Raw genomic sequence first — 19653 nt, 5'->3', positions numbered from 1 at the left:
CTGTTCTGCGCCTTTCGTTTAGATAATGACTAATGAGAAGGGGTGCAGAGCATCCACCCACTGTGTAGCGTATCTACTGGATACGTATGATATATCTTGGGCCTTGGGGTGTCAATTGGATCCGATATTGATCCAATCCATTCCGATCCAATATGAGTCTTTGACCAGATCCAACCCAATCTGATAAATACTTTGGATCAGTCCAATTTAATGCTTACACCATCCAGATTGGTTACAACCCAAACTTGATCCATTGACACCTGTACTTTTATCTTTTCGTCATGAATCCAATATTTGTTCAATCTGACCCAATCCACTATTTTGGGATTGAATAGAAGATTCAAGCTGAATTGCTCATTCATAAAAAAGACAGACTTACAGCTTAAATAGACATATTCTAAACAACACAATGTTTACTAACAACATGTGCAGATTTTTAGGAACAGAATCAAAACAGAGTGGTGAACAACCTCAACCACAACTCCTACAAACTAGGACACTTGACTTGGTCTTTGATTTACCATGTCAATAAAATTTAATTCTTAACACTCTCCCCTAAACTGATTTCTACTGAAAACAGTTTAGGATTCTATTGCCACATGGTCTTTTTCTTTTTCTTGATTAATGCTTCGAACAGAACAAACTCCAAGCATGTTCCTCAGTTTTTCAAACACTGGTTGCTTCAATGGCTTAGTCAAAATATCTGCAACTTGTTCTCCACTCTTACAATATTGCAGCTCAATCTTTTCATCTTTGCAAAGATCTCTTATAAAATGAAAACGAACATCAATATGTTTACTTCTCCCGTGCATGACTGGATTTTGTTGATAGCTTAATAGTTGACATGTTATCACAATAAATGATTGTTGGACTGTTTTGCTCATCACCAAGTACTTCAAACATTTTTTTAAGCCACAAAGCTTGACATGAGCTTGAGGCTGCTGCTACAAATTCGGCTTCAGTTGTGGAAAGTGTCACTATATCTTGTTTTTTTGAGGACCATGATATCGCACCAGAATTAAGCACGAATACGTGACCAGAAGTGCTCTTGCGATCGTCTGCATCACCTGCATAATCACTGTCTGTATAGCTAACAAGATTAGTACCATTTTTCCTTTTGTAAAACACAACATAATCAATTGTACCTGTCACATATCTAAGGATTCTTCTAGCTGCATTTAAATGCATCTCAGATGGCTTATCCATGTATCTACTAATGAAACTTACTACATACATGATGTTAGGTCTCGTGGAGGTTAAGTACATGAGACTACCAACAATTTGCTTGAAATAGGTGTTGTCAACCTCCTTGTCACCATTATCTTTGCGCAACTTTAAACCAGGTTCAGTTGGTGTTCCAATTGGCTTGCAATCAGCCATTTTAAATTTTGCAAGAAGTTCTTGAGCATACTTCTTCTGGTAAATGAAATTACCAGCAGTAATTTGAATGACTTCCAATCCCAAAAAGTAACGCATTAATCCCAAATCAGTCATTTCAAACTCCTTCATCATAGATACTTTAAACATATCAAACATCTTGATATTATTACCAGCAAATATCAAGTCATCAACATATAAACACACAATGAGTATTATACCTCCTTCTTCGGTCTTGACATAAAGAGTGTGCTCAAAAGGACATTTCTGAAATCCCAACTTGGTAAAATGAGCATCTATGTGACTGTACCAAGCTCGCGGTGCTTGTTTCAGTCCATAGAGTGCTTTCTTTAATCTGTAAACCTTATCTTCCTTTCCTTTCTTCTCATAACCAGGTAGCTGATCAATGAACACCTCTTCTTGCAAATTGCCATGCAAGAAAGCTGATTGAACATCTAATTGAAAAATAGGCCAAGAGTTTTGAGCTGCTAGTGAAATCACCAACCTGATTGTATCTTGTCAAGCAACTGGAGCAAACACTTCCTTGTAATCAATTCCATGCTTCTGCTTGTAACCTTTTGCTACTAGCCGGGCTTTATGCTTGTCGATTTCACCTTTTTCATTCAACTTTGTCTTGTAAACCCATTTGACACCAATGGTATTTTGTCCTTTAGGCAGATCAGTCAGCTCCTAAGTGTGATTTTTCTCAATAGACTCGATTTCTTTGTCCATTGCTTCCCTCCATTTCTTGTCTTTTACAGCCTCATCATATGTGATTGGATCACTATCTACAAACAATACAAAATGAGCATTATCATTAGCAGAACTTGAATAACTTACGTTGTAATCCATCATCCATGCTGGCCTCCTTCTTGTGTTTTCATCCCTCAAGTTATAACCCCTTTCTTCTTCTAATTGTTGATGAGTTTGAGCCACAGGTTGAAATGATTGCTGCTCTTGGATTTCAGACTGAGATGATGATTGCTCTTGGATTTCAAGTTGAGGCTGCACTTTGATTTTAGGAACTTCTATCTCATCATCTAAGACAACATCATCAAGTATTGGATTTGAAACTGAATTGCCGTTAGTCCAATTCCATTTGGAATCTTCATCAAAAATTATATCTGTACTTATTACCACCTTCTTTGTCATGGGATTAAATAATTTGTAAGCTTTTGAAGATTCACTTACCCCAAGAAACACACATTTTTCACTCTTGTCATTAAGCTTTTTCCTTCTTTCATCAGGTATATGTGCATATGCAATACATCCAAATACTCTGAAATGCTCAACTGAAAGCTTCTTTCTACACCACGCCTCTTGAGGTGTCATGTTCTTCACTGCAAAGGTCAGACTTCTGTTTAGAACATGAATTGACCATAACACTATTTTAGGCCAGAACTGCTTTGGAACTCCTCCGGTAGCTAGCAAGCTTCGAACCATGTTGAGAATGGTTATATTCTTTCTTTCACACACACCGTTTTGTTGCGGTGTGTATGAAGTAGTTAGCTGCCTCCTTATGCCATTTGCTTCACAATATGCATCAAATTCACTTGAACAAAATTCTCCTCCTCGATCTGTTCTGAGTGTTTTAATCTTCTTATCAGCCTAATTTTCAACTAAAGCCTTAAAACTTTTAGATGCTTGGAAAGCATCTGATTTTTTATGCAAAAAATACGCCCTGGTCTTTCTGCTGAAATCATCTATAAAAGATAAAAAATACCTTTTATTACCATTTGAAGTTGGATTGATTGGTCCACATAGGTCTAAATGAACCAACTCAAGTACAGCTCGAGCTCTTTCTGCTTTTCCACTAGGAAATGTATCCCTTTGATGTTTGCCAATAATACATTCTTCACAAGTTTTTTATGGAGGAGTGATTAGTGGAAGGCCAATAACCATCTGCTTCTGATGTAGTGTCTTCAGCCCATTAAAGTTCAAATGGCCGTATCTATGATGCCACCTCCATGATAAGCCATCTTCTTTAACAAACAAGCAAGCTGGCACTGTTTTGATCTTCAAAGGAAACAACCTATTTGAAGTCATTTTTATTATAGCAATGGAGCCTCTTTTTGGACCATACACCTCACATTCTCCTTTAAAGATGGTGATTTTATAACATTTGTCTTGCAACTGACCAGCACTCAAAAGATTTGTTTTTAAATCAGGAATATAAAAAACATTTGAAATGATTTCAATAGAACCATTCCTAGTCCTGATTTGAATATCCCCCTTTCCCATTACATTCACAGTTGATTTATCCCCAAAACTTACAACATAACGAAAATCTTCATTTAAGTTTAACAAAGAAGACTTACACCCACTCATGTGATTGCTGCAACCAGTATCCATATACCATGTCTCTTGATCAGGCTCCTGCAATGCATGAAAAGCCATCAAAAGTGTTTCTTCCTCATTCTTCTTCTCAGAAAAATTGGATTTTTCTCCCGTCTCTTTTGGTAACTTTGTATAACATTCATTCTTGTAGTGACCAAAGTATCTACATCTGTAACATTTGATCTTGGACTTGTCATACTTCCCTTTTTCTTTTTCTTGAGAGTTGTCATCTCTCTTGGAAATGTGAGTGCTGTCCCTATTTCCACGACCACCTCTTCCACGTCCTCTTCCACTTCTTCCTCGACCTCTTCCTCTCATGCCTGAGAATTCAGTAGAGGCTTTAAGAGCTGTTTGCTCCTCATTATTTTCACGATTGAGTTTTTGCTCATGAACAAGAAGGGAACTTTGAAGCTCATCAATGGACATATGCTCAACATCTTTGGATTCTTCAATGGAGCAGACAACATAGTTCCACTTTGAAGTCATTGATCTCAGAATTTTCTCAACAACTTTAACGTCTTCCATGACTGCACCATGAAAGCGCATCTTGTTTGCAATCCCCATTGTTCTTCCAAAGAATTCGGTAACAGACTCTCCTGATTTCATTTGAAGAGTCTCAAAATCTCTTGTGAGGGCTTGAAGTTGTGCTCGCTTCACCCTGGCTGTGCCTGAATATTTCTTCTTCATAGAATCCCAGATATGCTTCGAAGTGTCCTTTTGGAGAATGGTTTCCAAAATCGAGCGATCAATTGCTTGAAACAAATAGTTCTTTGCTTTAAAATCCTTGAGCTTTCGATCTGCCAAAGCTTTGTTTTGTGCTTCAGTGAGTGTTTCTTCTGCAACTGGTTCAGTCACCCCATTCTCTACAATGTCCCAATACTCTTTGGACCTTAAAAAATTTTCCATCAACATGCTCCAATGATCATAATGACCATCAAAACGGGGAATAGCTGGTTGCACAAAACTATTGCTGTCGGACGCCATATTACCTTGCTGCTGCAAGAAAACTGCTGTTTTTTTTTAATGCAAAAGCTCTGATACCAGATGTTGGGATTGAATAGAAGATTCAAGCTGAATTGCTCATTCATAAAAAAAACAGACTTACAACTTAGATAGAGATATTCTAAACAGCACAATGTTTACTAACAACATGTGCAGATTTTTAGGAACAGAATCAAAACAGAGTGGTGAACAACCTCAGCCACAACTCCTACAAACTAGGACACTTGACTTGATCTTTGATTTACCATGTCAATAAAATTTAACTCTTAACACACTATAAATCATTACAAATGAATCAGGTCCAATTACATCCAATAAATACTTTGGACTACTAAGTCTCGACTAGTCCAATTCAATATATTTTATGGTCCTTTCAATCCATCTAAATTGACACGCCTAATCTTAACCGGGTCAGGAGATTCATACGTACTAAAGCTTAAGAAGTTCTGTTTTTCTTTTTCCTTTTTTGTTTTAATTCGATAAAATATCTCCACATTAAATCACCTTGAGAGTTTTTTTGGTAGAAATCACCTTCGGAATTGAGATGTGTCGGTGCGTGTAACCTCTAATTTGTCTTCTCCATCGTTCGATTGTTTTTTTTTTTTTCTATTTCCTTCTTTTATTTGTGGATTTCATTCACTGGCGTCGGCATGGATAGTTTGCAAAGTAGAATGGAGCTCAACCAGTGGACATCAATATCTGAGATCAAACTTGAAAAAAACATTTTCTTTTGGATGTACTTGGAAAACACTCCTGTCTCGATCTGGTTTGGTGGTATAAACTTCATACCAACTGATCAGTAGATCCACCTCTGTTTGGAATAATAGGAAGCCATTTAAGAAAAATATGTAGCCAAACATTCCTACATGTTAAGAAAAAAACGATCTGGAATCAGAATTGTCCTGGCCACCGGTTTTTAAGTTGATGGTTCGACTGTTTGAAGGGAGGGCAAAAATAAAAATGGTTAAAACTATTGAATGGATCATTGATGAATTCAACAGTTTTTGGCCAAACCGTCCAACCATTTGGGTAAACAGCGGTTAGAAAACATTGCTAAAATCTGCTTTTTTTAATAGAAAATTCGATACAAAATTAATTTCATTATATATCCTTCAGGGTGTTGATTGAATGCATCCAAAATCTCAATATGGCAAGATTTACTTAACTAAAATCTGAATACTTGCTCTTTTCTTGGATCTATACGATACTTAATTATTATTATTTTCTTTCATTTTCCCATTAGTGGTTTTGAAAGGATAAGTTGTCGTTGCAATTGATGTCATTGACGTGGAAACAGTTGGAAAAATAATGTTTGTGTTTGTCCTGAAAACGTCCAAATCCCAAGTCCGAAACTCTGGTTGCAAATTTTCAGCTGAATAGAGTAAATAGATTCCTTTGTCCTTGGCTTTTACAGAAAGAAGACATAAAATGAGTCAAATAGAAGGGGGGGGGGGGGGCTCCCTGTACGTCGGCACAACCTTCATTAGGACTGGGGACCCAACCAATGGATCAGTTTGCGCCAAATAATGGACCATCATCACTTCAATTACTTTGATTCTCTTCCTCAGTCCCCCTCCCTTCTCTCCCCTATGGAATAGAGAGAGAAACAACGGAAAGTTGCTTGTTTTGCTACAGTTGGACTGTTTTACCTTGTAAAGGTAAAATATCCAAAGAAATGTATAAATATTCACATTCTCGGAAATAGATAGCTTGGTGCGATCTGGATCCAGTGTCTGAGAAGGCAGAGACACAAATCTCTTGTCATTTAGGCTTAGTTTGGATGGAGATACAAAACCTTGTATTTTGTATTATTTTGTGTTTGTATTCTTTTCAAATTGAGCCTTAGCATTCACCTATCTTTCTTCCTCTTTATATCGTGTATGTCAGGAAACTGTTAATTACTACAAGCTTAATCTGTTAGGTGAGATTCTTGAATAGGTTTTTATTCTTTAACTATTAGCCAATCGTTTGCACACCTGTTAAACGGGGAGCTGTGTCAAATTCAAAGGAACTTAAAATTTTTTTTAACCACCTGAGAAGGTCTCAACTAACCATTCAACCTAAAAACTTTTAAGCTGTTAGGTGAGATGCTTAAATTAAATTAAATGAGGTCTCTGAATAGGCTTTTATTATCTAATAACAAGTCCGTGCCAGAAAAGCTCTACCTCAAGTCCTGGGACATCATGAAGCAATGTATGCACCGTGAGAAACAGTGAAAATGGTCAGCGAGAGAAAGTGCTGTAGAAATTGTATTTATAAAGCTTTAGATTAGATTCATGCACCACCAACTACCCCAATAGTACCTAGTATTAATTTTTCATTTTCTTACCCAGTCAATCAAGTCAACAATGGTTAAGCAAATGTCGTCAAGTATTGATGCGGCAGAAATCAAACAACAGACGTATACGTAGGTGGCCCTGGGATTGAAAGGCTCCGGTCGCCGGTCGAGCAGCATCAGCCATTGAGCACGACCACAGACGATGCATCAGACATAGTTGCAGCCTGCAGGTCGCATATCAAGGGGACCTCAACCACTGAAATGCTCTCTCCACTATGCTATTGCAAAATTTAGGGGATGTTTGGAATTGTGGTCGTTTTTTTTTCACGTTGGATCCAACAAACGCCTATGTATTTCATTGTTTGGTTCGGTTGATTATTAAAAAATCAGGCATGTCTTGAAAATCGGGATCTTACCGATGCATAAAACCTTAAATTTGGTGAACCTTTTTTCCTAACAGTTGACTGATGTGTATCCCACGTATACATAAAAGTCACCTTACCAAACAGCATAGTATTGCTCATTACCTACGTGGTAGAAGCTTTTTTTTTTTTGTGAAAAATAGGTCTTAGAAACATGGGCATTTTTTCTTGAAAATCGGTCCAAAAAACGCCCACACTTCCAAAGACCATGTTAATTGTCACTTCTGTATTAAGATGCATCAGCTAATAGTATGGTGTGGTCTTTTTCACTTTTCATTGCCTTTTACAAATTAAAATAAATAAAAAAAGAAGGAAATTAATGGAAATTATTTTTGGAATTGTTGAAACGACCAAAATAACAGAAAATAAAAAAGAAAAGGAATTCAAAAACAAAGAACCCAAAATTTTGGCTGAAGAGGATAAGGAAATTAAAAGAAGAGAAGGAGATAAAAAACAATACATGCCAAAATTTAGTGAAAAAGGCATATACAGAAAGATTTCTGGTCATATAAAACCTCGAATCCAAATTTGGTTTAATTGTCTTAAATGATAAATATACATATAATATGTCTCTTTAATTTAACTAAAAAAAATTATCAAACTCAATTAAGGCACCTACCTTATGCCGTTGGGTCCGGTCACTGATGAGTTTAATTCATTCTCATCCAATCATCGATCAGGGCTATATATATACAAGTTTATAATCCCATCATTTTCACAAACACTCGGGACTTTTATTAACATACAAATTAATAACTCCGAGCCAACACAAACACGTGGAGCCACAAAATAGATATCGACCTACGCCGATTATTACAGCATTAACACCAACTACACAGACTTAGGCTTGGGCCACATTTGAAAATAAATCCGTCGTCTTATTCTTAATTTAATTGCATGATCCATCCTATCCATGGTGTATAGTTCTTCATTGTCCTGAAAAAAACTTGAGCTTTCCGGCGAGATCGGCATGGGATATGATATGTAATCAATCCAGTTGCTTTGATTAGTATATAATATAACATGACATTAGATACCGGCCAAACACTCCGGCGGGGTGACCGGGTAGCGGGATTTGTCGGTGCAGTAGTCGTAGATGAGGTGGTTCATGCGAACCCACCTGTAATTCCTGAGTTGGACGGCGTCCAATTGCTTATAAGCAGGGCTCTCCCACCAGTTGTTGGGGTTGGAGGCGCAAGTCGCCGGTCCAGGAACTGGGCATCCTTCAATGTCGAAGTCCTTGTAGTAAGCATAGAAGGGTGCTTTGCTCCAGTCTATCTTCTCCAGCCCGCCTCTGGTGGCCCAGTCGTCGGCTTCCCACAGTGTGGAGTACACCCCCATGGGTTGGAGTTTCGGATAAGGGATCCCCTTGGCTTCATTGTTCTTGTAAACTCGAATGGGCACGTCGTCAACAAAGAAGCTGCACGCACCACGCACCATTCATATCAATAAATAACGTACGTAATTTTATCTCTTTCTTTCTCTTTTTGTCTTATTGATGAAGTTGAATTTAATTGAACTTACACAACTTGATCGTGGTTCCATAGAATAGAGTAAGTATGGAACTCTGCTGCAGGGTCGAACCAGAGGTTGATCCTTTGTTCCCTGTCACCCTTACCATGGGCAAAGACATTGGTTTGGACTGTGTATGGCTGCCCAGTCCGGTTGCCCAAGAACTCGAAATCCAATTCGTCGCGCACGTTATCGGTGTCCGAATTCATCTGCATATTAAAACAGACAACAAGTTGTAAAAACAAGCAACTTAATTATTTCAGTAGTGGACAAACCAAGTGGCCTGATGAGCTGAGAGCGAGAAGAAGACAACTACGTACGTAAAAGGCAGTGACAGTCCCGGCGGAGTCGCCCGGAATGAGTTTGATCTTCATACTCACACGTCCGAACAAATACTGATTTTTGGAGGCAAACCCACATCCTGGAAATGTACCAAAAATTGATGCAAAAACAAAACTTAAATTGTATTCGATGAAATTAATCAAAGCGTATATCTAGACAGACATTGGTATCTGGTTCTGGAGAGAGAGAGAGGAATAGGATCCCAATAAGTGCTTAATTACCTGAACTTTGGTCTAGGATGAGTTGGATGGCTTGACCTCCATCGATTTGCTTGATGTGGGAATCAGACCACGTGATGCGGAAATCCTGGAGGAAAGTAGCGGGACGAGCCGAGACAGAGAGAGCAAATGTGAAAATATGCAACAAAAGCGTTAAGGAGGTGTATGTGAATGTGGCCATGTTTTGATTGTCCGAGAGAGAGAGAGAGAGAGGGAATCCCTAAACAAAAGTGAATAAGGGGGTTGGAATATATGTTGAGATTTTTGAGAGGTTTTCGGGGTTTTATACACAGCGCACAGCGGTGGAGGAGGGGAAGCGATGGGGACTGCTGCATTCAAATAGAAAACGCCATCACTGCTATGATTTTCGTCCAGCTAATACCAACCCCTCCCTCGGCCCCGCCTTTGCCTCATCCCCCCACCCTACCCAACTGTTTTTTCCCGCCACCTCTTTTAATCTCTCTCTCTCTCTCTCTCTCTCTCTAATCTCCTATTCCTATAATTTGAAACAACCTATATTGCAAGTTAAGTCAAGCCATGGAAATCATTTAATCCGAACATAAATTTGACCCATTTTCGCATTCTTGATTTTGAACGGAGAATCCCACCACACCACACGATCAGTTTCTCGATATGCAGAGTGGAGGCTTGAATAAAATGTAAAATTCTCAAAATAATAGAACCTACTCTAAGGAAAAAACCTTTACTTTTTTCTTCAAACCAAACACAGCCCAAGTGTTAAAAAGAGATGGAGGTAGATCGATGATGGGATGATGAACGCCAAAGCCATAGATCGGGTAGGGCGGGCCGTGATGTTTTTTTTTTTTTTTTTTTTCAAGGATGATGAATTTAATTGATATCACCTCACTTGGCTCCAACATGGGGCATGGGACATTTGGGATTTTGGTCAGAGTGACTCAGTGAGCGGCAACTATTTCAGCTAAGCTAAAGACGTACGACGTGGCAAACTCAGAACCAGCTAAAGATGTTGACTTTAGATCTTGCCCGTACAAAATTTCTTCTTATGAGATGATAGGATAGGAAGCTAAATATCATCTTAAGTTCCAAGCGGTCAAACAAAGAGACACCTCAACATCCTATCAATACTTCTTGGGTTTCTCAGAGAATAAATGGCTAGAGCTTCTAACAGAAAGAAAAATGCATGGAAGAGAATCCTCCTCAAGGCTCAACGTCGAGAAGTCTATGGGAGTGGGCCCACTACCGACGCTCTCCACGTTTTTTAGGACTTAAGTACCCCTACCAACAGGACCATCCACATTAATTCACGCCACGTGTCGATCTTCTCTACTTTTCTACATGATGAAATCGTACGACAGGGCTCGTGAATGAGAGCGACGATTGTGGCTTCTAATTACACCTGCCCGATCTGACGTTTTGTGTCGGGAATCCAAATATCTCCCCCCCCCCCTCTTTCTTCTCTCGTGTTGCCTTGTCTGTTTAATAATCTCATAAAAATCAAGATCACTCCACCATTCGATCTATTTCTGCTACGCCGGCCCAAATAGTATTTGATATTTTTCGATTTATAAATAAACTTTTTGTCTATCTTTACTATTTATATATTATGTTAAAGTACGTTTTGTATTTGACAATTGACATTGCGGTTGAATGTTAACGAAAACAAATCAAATGTTGAATTTATACTTTACTATTCTTCAAATTTTCAAAATAAAATTCGATTAATATAAAGAATTGAATGGTAAAGTGGTTACCACATTTTTTATTTGGTTTTTTGAGTGGCGTCAAACTATTAACCACCGAACAGAAAAGAACGAAGAAGAAAAAAAATATACAGAACCTAAAAGAAAGTTTTTTTTTGTTCTTCGAGTTTTGTGAAGAAGAGGAAAAAGTTGGCATTTGTTCCATTCAAGATCAAGTTCAGAGGTGCCTTTCAAGCCCGTTCTTGATGATATTAAGTATTGGAGTTAAGAATCCCACTCCAGTTCAGATCTGGTGAATCTTTTCTTTTTCTCTACTTCTCAGTTCAGATTTACAGCAATTTGGTGAGATCTAAATTTATGTTTGTGTTGTATCCACCTTGCATTTAGTGATGTTAATGTTGTTTTTGTGAGCCAAGGATTATTTCCTTGATGTTTGTAAGCATCTAGTTGCAAGTAGAGAAGACTATTGTACCCATTAATTTCTGAATTAGTGGAAGACTTTTACGGACCATAGGTCCCGTGGTTTTTCTCCGATTTTGGGGTTTTTCACGTAAAAATTTCGGTGTGCTATTGTGTGGTGATTGTTATTTGTTTTTATGTTACTTGGCTGAATTGTTTACTTGTTATTATTGTTGTTGGCAAACCCATTTTGACACACAAATTTGGGGGAAAAGTTCTTGCTGTCCTGGGATTGGTTTTACATTCATTTCTGCTACTATAGTGTAACTTGCGTATCAGAGTCAGGTTGGTTGAAATTAATTGTTTGTGTTGATACAAATGGAGGAACCCTCGGGTGTTATGATAAAATTGACTTCATCGAATTATGCCATTTGGAAACCTAGAATGGAGGAAATTCTTTATTGTAAAGATTTGTACCTACCCATAAGAGGTGATGAAGTAAAGCCAAGTGACAAGTCAAGTAATGAATAGGGAATCATGCATAAAAAAACTATAGGCCAAATCCGACAGCGGATCGACCACAGTATTTTTCACCATGTTGCACAAGAAACTAGGGCTGATGTTTTATGGAAAAAAATTAGAGTCTATGTATGAAAGGAAAAATAGGTTTAAACAAGGCTGCCTTGATTAGAAAACTAGCACACTTGAGATATAAAGATGGGACTAACATGTCTGAACATTTGTGTGATTTTCAAGCTTTGATAAATCAATTGACTACTATGAAATTGAATCTAGATGATGAAGTGCAGGCCTTATTGTTACTTAGTTCATTGCCTGACAGTTGGGAAACCTTGGTGGTTTCAGTTAGTAATTCAGCCCCTAATGGTATAGTAACCATTGACACAGTCAATGATGCTTTGTTGAATGAAGAGTCCAGGAGGAAAGAACAAGGGACTTACTTAGAATCTCGAGCTCTTGTAACAGAAAATAAAGAAAGACAGGGACGAAGTAAGAGAAGAGGTCTCCGTAACAAATATGATAAAACCAGAGGAAGGTATAGGTCCAAGAAAAATATCATTTGTCATCACTGTAATAAATCGGGACATTACAAAAATGAATGCAGAGTGTGGAAAAGAGAACAAGCCAAAGGAAAAGGCGAAGGCAAAAAAGAAGAAAAAGATACTACAGCTGTTGCAGCCGAGGGTGATGCTGTTATTGTTTGTGATGATAATTATGTCAACTTTGCATGCCCAGACAGTGATTGGGTCATAGGTTCGGGTGTTTCTTTTCATGTTACTCCCCATGGTGAATCTTTCACAACTTACACTACAAGTGATCTTGGACATGTTCGTATGGGAAATGCTGGTACATCCAAGATTGTTGGTATAGGAGACATTTATTTAGATAGCAATACTGGTTGCAAATTAATTTTGAAGAATGTTAGACTTGTTATTCATATCCGCCTAAATCTGATTTCCACTAGCAGGTTAGATGATGAAGGTTATGCAAATACCTTTAGTGATGAAAAATGGAAGCTCAATCGGGACTTACTCATTGTGAAAAAGGGAAATAAGCACAATACCCTTTATGTGATGCAAACAAGGTTGAGCAAAGGAGAGGTGAATGCAGGTCATGATTCATCCATTGAACTTTGGCACCGAAGGCTTGGACATTTGAGTGAAAAAGGGATTCAGATACTTTCCAAAGAAAATCTTCTTCCTGATGTGAAAGGTATGCCTCTTGAAACATGTGTACATTGCTTAGCTGGCAAAGAGAGTAGAGTTGCATTTCATAAATTTTCTCTATCTAGAAAGCCTCATGTTTTAGATTTAGTTCACACTGATGTTTGTTACATGAAAGATAGATCTCTTGGTGGTGCATTATATTTTGTGACATTTATTGATGACCACTCCAGAAAAGTGTGGACATTTGCCTTGAAATCTAAGGATCAAGTGTTGGATGTTTTCAAGTATTTTCATGCCAAGGTTGAGAGAGAAACAGGGAATAAGTTGAAGTGCATCCGAGCTAATAAATGGTGGTGAATATAGGGGTCCTTTTGAAGAATATTGTAGGATCCATGGTATCAGGCTTGAGAAAAGTGTTCCTAAGACTCCTCAACACAATGGAGTAGCAGAGAGAATTAACAGAACAATTACTGACAGAATCAGATGCATGCTCTCTCATGCTAAGTTATCCAAATCCTTTTGGGGTGAGGCTATGAGAACTGCAGTTGACCTCATCAACCTTTCTCCTTCAGTTCCTTTGAATGGAGATACTCTTGAAAGAGTTTGGACAGGGAAAGCCATATCATACTGTCATTTGAAAGTGTTTGGTTGTAGGGCATTTGTTCATATTCCTAGAGATGAAAGATACAAGTTTGATGACAAGGCTAAAACAGTGCATCTTCTTAGGCTATGGGCACGAAGGGTTTGGGTACAGGTTATGGGATCCAGTGGACAAGAAAGTAATCAGAAGCAGAGATGTTGTATTTCTTGAGGATCAAACAATTGAAGATATAGAGAAAATTGAGAAGCCGAAATTCTCTGTTGATGTTCCAATTAACTTGGATCCGATTTTCCCACCTCTAGTTGATGGTGATCACAAGGGAGCTGTACCAAATGAACAGGATGATGCAGTTAGTGATGAAACTCCTATAAAAATGAAAATACAAAGGAAGTACAGAATGAACATGTATCTCCAATTCCTTCACCACAGGTTCAGCTTAGAAAATCAACTAGAGAGAGAAGACCTTCCACTAGGTATCCTCCACATGAGTATGTGATGCTGACAGATGGGGGAGAGCCAGAGACTTATCAAGAGGCTATATCACATGACAAGAAAGATGAGTAGCTGAAAGCAATGCAAGAGGAATTAAAATCCTTGCATGAGAATTACACTTATGATTTGGTGAAATTACCAAAGGGGAAAAGGGCTCTCAAAAACAAATGGGTTTATAAATTGAAATCTGATGAGAGTGGCTCACAACTAAAATACAAGGCAAGGCTGGTTGTGAAGGCTTTCAGTCAGAAAAAGGGTATCGACTTTGAAGAAATATTCTCCCTTATGGTGAAAATGTCTTCTATTCGAGTTGTGCTTGGACTAGTTGCAAGTTTAAATTTGGAAGTTGAACAGCTTGATGTGAAGATTGCCTTCCTTCATGATGATTTGGAAGAAGAAATCTATATGAAGCAATCAGAGAGATTCAAAGAAAAAGGAGAAGAATATTTGGGGTGCAGATTAAAGAAAAGCTTGTATGAGTTGAAACAAGCACCAAGACAGTGGCACAACAAATTTGACTCATTCATGGTTAATCATGGGTACACTAGGACCACTTCAGATCATTATGTATTTGTAAAGAAATTTTCTGATGGTGATTTCATTATTCTCTTGCTTTATGTTGATAGTTGGACATTATTCTAACAAGATTGCCAGGTTGAAAAATGAGCTTACCAAGTCTTTTGCAATGAAGGACTTAGGACCAGCTAGACAGATTCTTGGTATGAAGATCTCTCAAGATAGACAGAATGGTAAGTTATGGTTATCTCAAGAAAAATATATTGAGAAGGTTCTTGAAAGGTTCAACATGAGCAATGCAAAACCAGTGACTACTCCACTTGCAGGTCATTTCAAGCTCAACACTAAACAATGCCCTACAAGTGAGAAAGACAAAGTTGAAATGAAGAAAGTGCCTTATGCTTCGGCAGTTGGCTGTTTAATGTATGCTATGGTGTGCACGAGGCCAGATATTGCTCATGTTGTTGGTATAGTTAGTCGATTTCTCTCTAACCCCGACAAAGAACATTGGATAGCAATAAAATGGATATTCAGGTATCTCAAATGTACTTCTCAGATATGCTTATGCTTCGGGAATGATAAAGTCATGTTGGATGGGTACACCGATGCAGACATGGCTGGTGATGTTGATTCCCGAAAATCCACTTTGGGATCTTTAATGACTTTTGCAGGGGGAGCAATTTCATGAAAATCCAAACTTCAAAAGTGTGTTGCATTGTCTACTACAGAGGCTGAATACATTGCAGCTACAGAAGCCTGTAAGGAGATCCTATGGTTGAAGTTCTTACAAGAATTGGGCATGAAGCAAGAAAGATATGCTCTCTTTTGTGACAGTCAAAGTACTATCCATCTCTCTAAAAATCCAACTTTCCACTCAAGATCCAAACATATTGATGTAAGGTACAATTGGATTTGGGATGTGTTGGATATGAAGTTGTTGAATATTGAGAAGATTCATACTGATGAAAATTGTGCAGACATGTTAACAAAGTCCTTGCCTAGAGACAAATTTGAATTCTACAAAGAAGTTGCGGGCTTGATAAAACCCCCCATATGAGTTGGAGGGGGAGAATTGTTGGGTGTGGGTCCAGCCCATATGGAGGGGCCTACCCCACCTTCATTTGCTCCCTAAAGAAAAGGGAGCCGAATAGTGGTAAAGTGGTTACTACATTTTCGGTTTGTTTTTTTGAGTGGCGTCAAACTATTAACCACCGAACAGAGAAGAACGAAGAAGAAAAAAAAAATACAGAACCAAAAAGAAAGTTTTTTTTTGGTTCTTTGAGTTTTGTGAAGAAGAGGAAAAAGTTGGCTCTTGTTCCATTCAAGATCAAGTTCGGAGGTGCCTTTCAAGCCCGTTCTTGATGATATTAAGTGCTGGAGTTAAGAATCCCACTCCAGTTCAGATCTGGTGATTCTTCTTCTTTTTCTCTACTTCTCAGTTCAGATTTACAGCAACTTGGTGAGATCTAAACTTATGTTTGTGTTGTATCCACCTTGCATTTGGTGATGTTAATGCTGTTCTTGTGAGCCAAGGATTATTTCCTTGTTGTTTGTAAGCCTCTAGTTGCAAGTAGAGAAGACTATTGTACCCATTAATTTCTGAATTAGTGGAAGACTTTTACGGACCATAGGTCCCGTGGTTTTTCCCCGATTTTGGGGTTTTCCACGTAAAAATTCCGGTGTGCTATTGTGTGGTGATTGTTATCTGTTTTTCTGTTACTTGGCTGAATTGTTTAGTTGTTATTATTGTTGTTGGCAAACCCATTTTGACACACAAATTTGGGGGAAAGGTTCTTGTTGTCCTGGGATTGGTTTTACATTCATTTCTGCTACTATAGTGTAACTTACCCAACAAAACCTAGGCTCCTTGCACTCATGGTAGGGCACAACCATGTTGAGAAAAACCCTTGTTGCATTAAGTTCCCTATTATTGAGAAGCCTTAATGGGTGGTGACACGTCGTATAGCTAGGCACTTAACGCCGATGAAGTAGTTCCTTGCCAGTGGGGAGAATACCAAATCACCCTCAAGTTGGAAACTCAACTTGGGTAATGATAGATTTGATAAATTGATACCCTCGACACATTGACGCAGAAGTCCAGACTCAAAGATGGGCCGGTTGTTCTAGTCCGGTATGCTTGAACTATTTCCTTCTGAGACACCATTAGAACTTGATGGCAAACTGGCTCGGCAAGGAAGGTTAGTGTAGTGTCGAAGTCGATCATGATGCCTCCGTTACCCTAGTTGTCTAAGGCCCAGATGGAGGGGTTGATTGGCAATCCCATGTCGTCGATGAATACACTCTTCATCCCTATATAGTAGAACGAGGGAGAGAAAACACTTGTTTGTAATGGAGTAAAGCTCATCATTTGCTTCCTCGTAATAGGTTGCATTTCTCCTATCAGTAGAACTTGTAGCCAAACTGTTTACCCACTTGGGAGGAGGAGGTGGGCCCTCACCCAAGTCCATTAACTCCATGGGTGCCATTGAAGCTCGCACCTGAAACACTCAAACCAGAGAGGTGAAATCCACAACCAAAAGCGAGCTTTTTTAGTCGAGCAACCCTTCCAAAGCTCGTGTTCAACGTTACAGTCTCCCTAGAGAAAAACCCATTTGTTCTATACTCATCGGCATACGGGTAATCGTTGCAGCTAGTACTGTAAAGGAGAGTATGGTTGCAAGGCTGGTGTTTAACAGGGTGATGGATGAGTTGACACGTTGTGTCGTAATAGTGAATCAGAGCGAATGTTGTCAAATGGTGGGTTAGAAAGGCCAAGCCCCGAGCGTGTTTACTATAGTTACAACATAGCAGCACTCGACCCAAACGAGATCCTGTATCGGCCACAAGGAGGAACTTCCCTCCTAATCCTGATTCAAAGTTGAAACAACAAAATTGGTAGGGTGAGTGTCAAGTGCCCATTGCCCAAATCAGAAGGAGCAGGGGTTCTTATCGTTGTCACTCTTCTCCTCGTTTCAAGGTTGAGGACAATGAACAATATATAGGAAGGGTATTTTAGGAATTTAAAAAATTTATCAATCACGTGATGTCACATGTGAGTGATGTGTGACAAAATTAACGGCAAAGGAGGTTTTAAACAATTGTCAAAAACAATAGGAATACTTGAAGAAAATATGTAAACAATAAGGGTAGAGTTAGTCAATTAGTTAAAGCATAAGGGTAGTTTAAGAAATTTGCCCTTTATTATATAAATCCAATGATTATCTTCTTCAAAGTTCGGCTGTGTTTGGAATCGTGTGCGTTTTTTCAATAAATGCTGCCATATATGTGCCACTTCAGCATTTTAGCCCATCATTGTTGATCCATACGCATATAGACTCATAAAAGTTGGTCTTGTAACACTTCCCCCAACTGTTAGGCATTTATTCACTGTTATGTTGATTTGTGTTATGCTGATATGGTGTCTAATGGTGCCTCATTGTCAATAAACAACTTCATTATTACTTTTCTTGGTTTTCCAAATAAATCAAATACAAATGTTTAGTGAATAAATGGAAGCTATACCAAACACATACATTGTTATTGATGCTACGATTACACTCTGCCACTTTTTTCTCTCAAAGAAAGCCATGAGAGACAAGACCCAACTCCTCCTCCATAGCATTAATTGAGAGTAGGGGAGCACATAATAGCAAGGTGCAAAGTATCAATATGTATCAGTCAATACATATTGTATCGGGGGCTTTCCGATACGCTCTTACAGAGGGTGTTTCAATGTCTTGACCGATTTAAAGGGTGGATGGACCTTAGACTGGCCCCTCTCAAGCAGATTCGAAAAAAAATATATATAATATAAAATACAGTATCGATCTTATCAATATTTTGAACCTTGCATAATAGCATTGGTCGCAACTACCAAACATTGTTCTTAACCGTTTAATTAGTAGTTTCCTCTTGGAGCATTGACTTGAGATCTCGGAATGAAGATAAGCTTTTGGGTGGTATTAGGAACCTGTTAGGTGGGACCCTTTCAACTGTAGGTCCTGATTCATTGAACAGAGCACACCCAGGGCCCAGCCCATCTAGCAACACTGATGAAATGAAGAATGAGGTAGGACCTCAGGTTTTGAGTTTGACCTCCCAACAGACGAGAAGGCTTATCTGTATTATAATGGTGACCATTCGTTCCGGATTTCTACTTAACAATCTCAGAATAGAGGATTGTTCACTGTCTGACTAAGAAAAGAAACAAATAATTTTATGAAGAATCCAATCTCTTCCCCGTCACTTCCGATTCTTCCTTTATTTTAGATCCTTTCTAGCTAGACTCCTTTATAGTCTCTTAAATGGCTCATAATAATCAGATACCGAGGTAGATATGGATAGATGGATAGACATAGGCCACATAATGAGGTTTACCAGAAATACCAGAAAAGAAATGATAATTGCTTAACTCCGTTATAATCCATGTCTATAGTCAGTGTTCTTTCAGAGGATCCACCAACCCGTCTCTGGTTTTAGGTTGATTTCCAAGTTTAATGATATATAGGACCTGGTTCAGGTGGGTAACAGTTCAACCTGAACCCAATTGGGCCCATGATCTGGGTCAATACTTGGATTTCTAAGCAAAGGTTTTGTGACTGAAACCGAATCCACGAACAGCCTCATTTGGGCATACAGTTTTGAGCTTGGGGCATCATATGGATGCATGGGATTGGTGGTTCTCAAAGGATCGAGAGCAATGAATTGAATTGGACAATTGGTTGTGGTTCAGAAAGTATGAAGAGGTTTCAGGGGAGTGATCTATTTTGGTGGCAACTGGCAATTGCAGA

The 19653-nt window shown here is 38.6% G+C and overlaps 1 protein-coding gene and 1 pseudogene across 1 annotated transcript; both read right to left on the bottom strand.

The window, feature by feature from the left end:
• Positions 1–8128: 8128 nt before the first annotated feature.
• Positions 8129–9917, bottom strand: LOC104591216 (putative xyloglucan endotransglucosylase/hydrolase protein 7). The gene is made up of 4 exons (XM_010250002.3): positions 9492–9917; positions 9249–9349; positions 8941–9137; positions 8129–8836 (listed from the first exon to the last, which is right to left on the bottom strand). Exons 1-4 carry the CDS (start codon positions 9667–9669, stop codon positions 8446–8448), a joined length of 867 nt encoding a protein of 288 aa, XP_010248304.1. The 5' UTR covers positions 9670–9917; the 3' UTR covers positions 8129–8445.
• A 6790-nt stretch (positions 9918–16707) lies between these two features.
• Positions 16708–18193, bottom strand: LOC148790638 (aspartic proteinase NANA, chloroplast-like; annotated as a pseudogene).
• Between the last annotated feature and the right edge of the window lie 1460 nt (positions 18194–19653).

This window comes from Nelumbo nucifera, chromosome 6 (genome assembly GCF_055504915.1).
Source record: "Nelumbo nucifera cultivar China Antique chromosome 6, China Antique-T2T, whole genome shotgun sequence".
NCBI lineage: Eukaryota > Viridiplantae > Streptophyta > Magnoliopsida > Proteales > Nelumbonaceae > Nelumbo > Nelumbo nucifera.
The sequence above is the reverse complement of the archived record's forward strand: the minus strand, read 5'-3'. Positions and strand labels throughout refer to the sequence as shown.

Bases quoted from the DNA above. Each gene is read 5' to 3' on its own strand.
- LOC104591216 (XM_010250002.3), bottom strand. From the start codon at position 9,669: ATGGCCACATTCACATACACCTCCTTAACGCTTTTGTTGCATATTTTC. The intron at 9,350-9,491 runs GTAATTAAGCAC...GTACATTTCCAG, and splicing joins CATCCTAGACCAAAGTTCAG to GATGTGGGTTTGCCTCCAAA. The intron at 9,138-9,248 runs GTACGTAGTTGT...TTTAATATGCAG, and splicing joins GGACTGTCACTGCCTTTTAC to ATGAATTCGGACACCGATAA.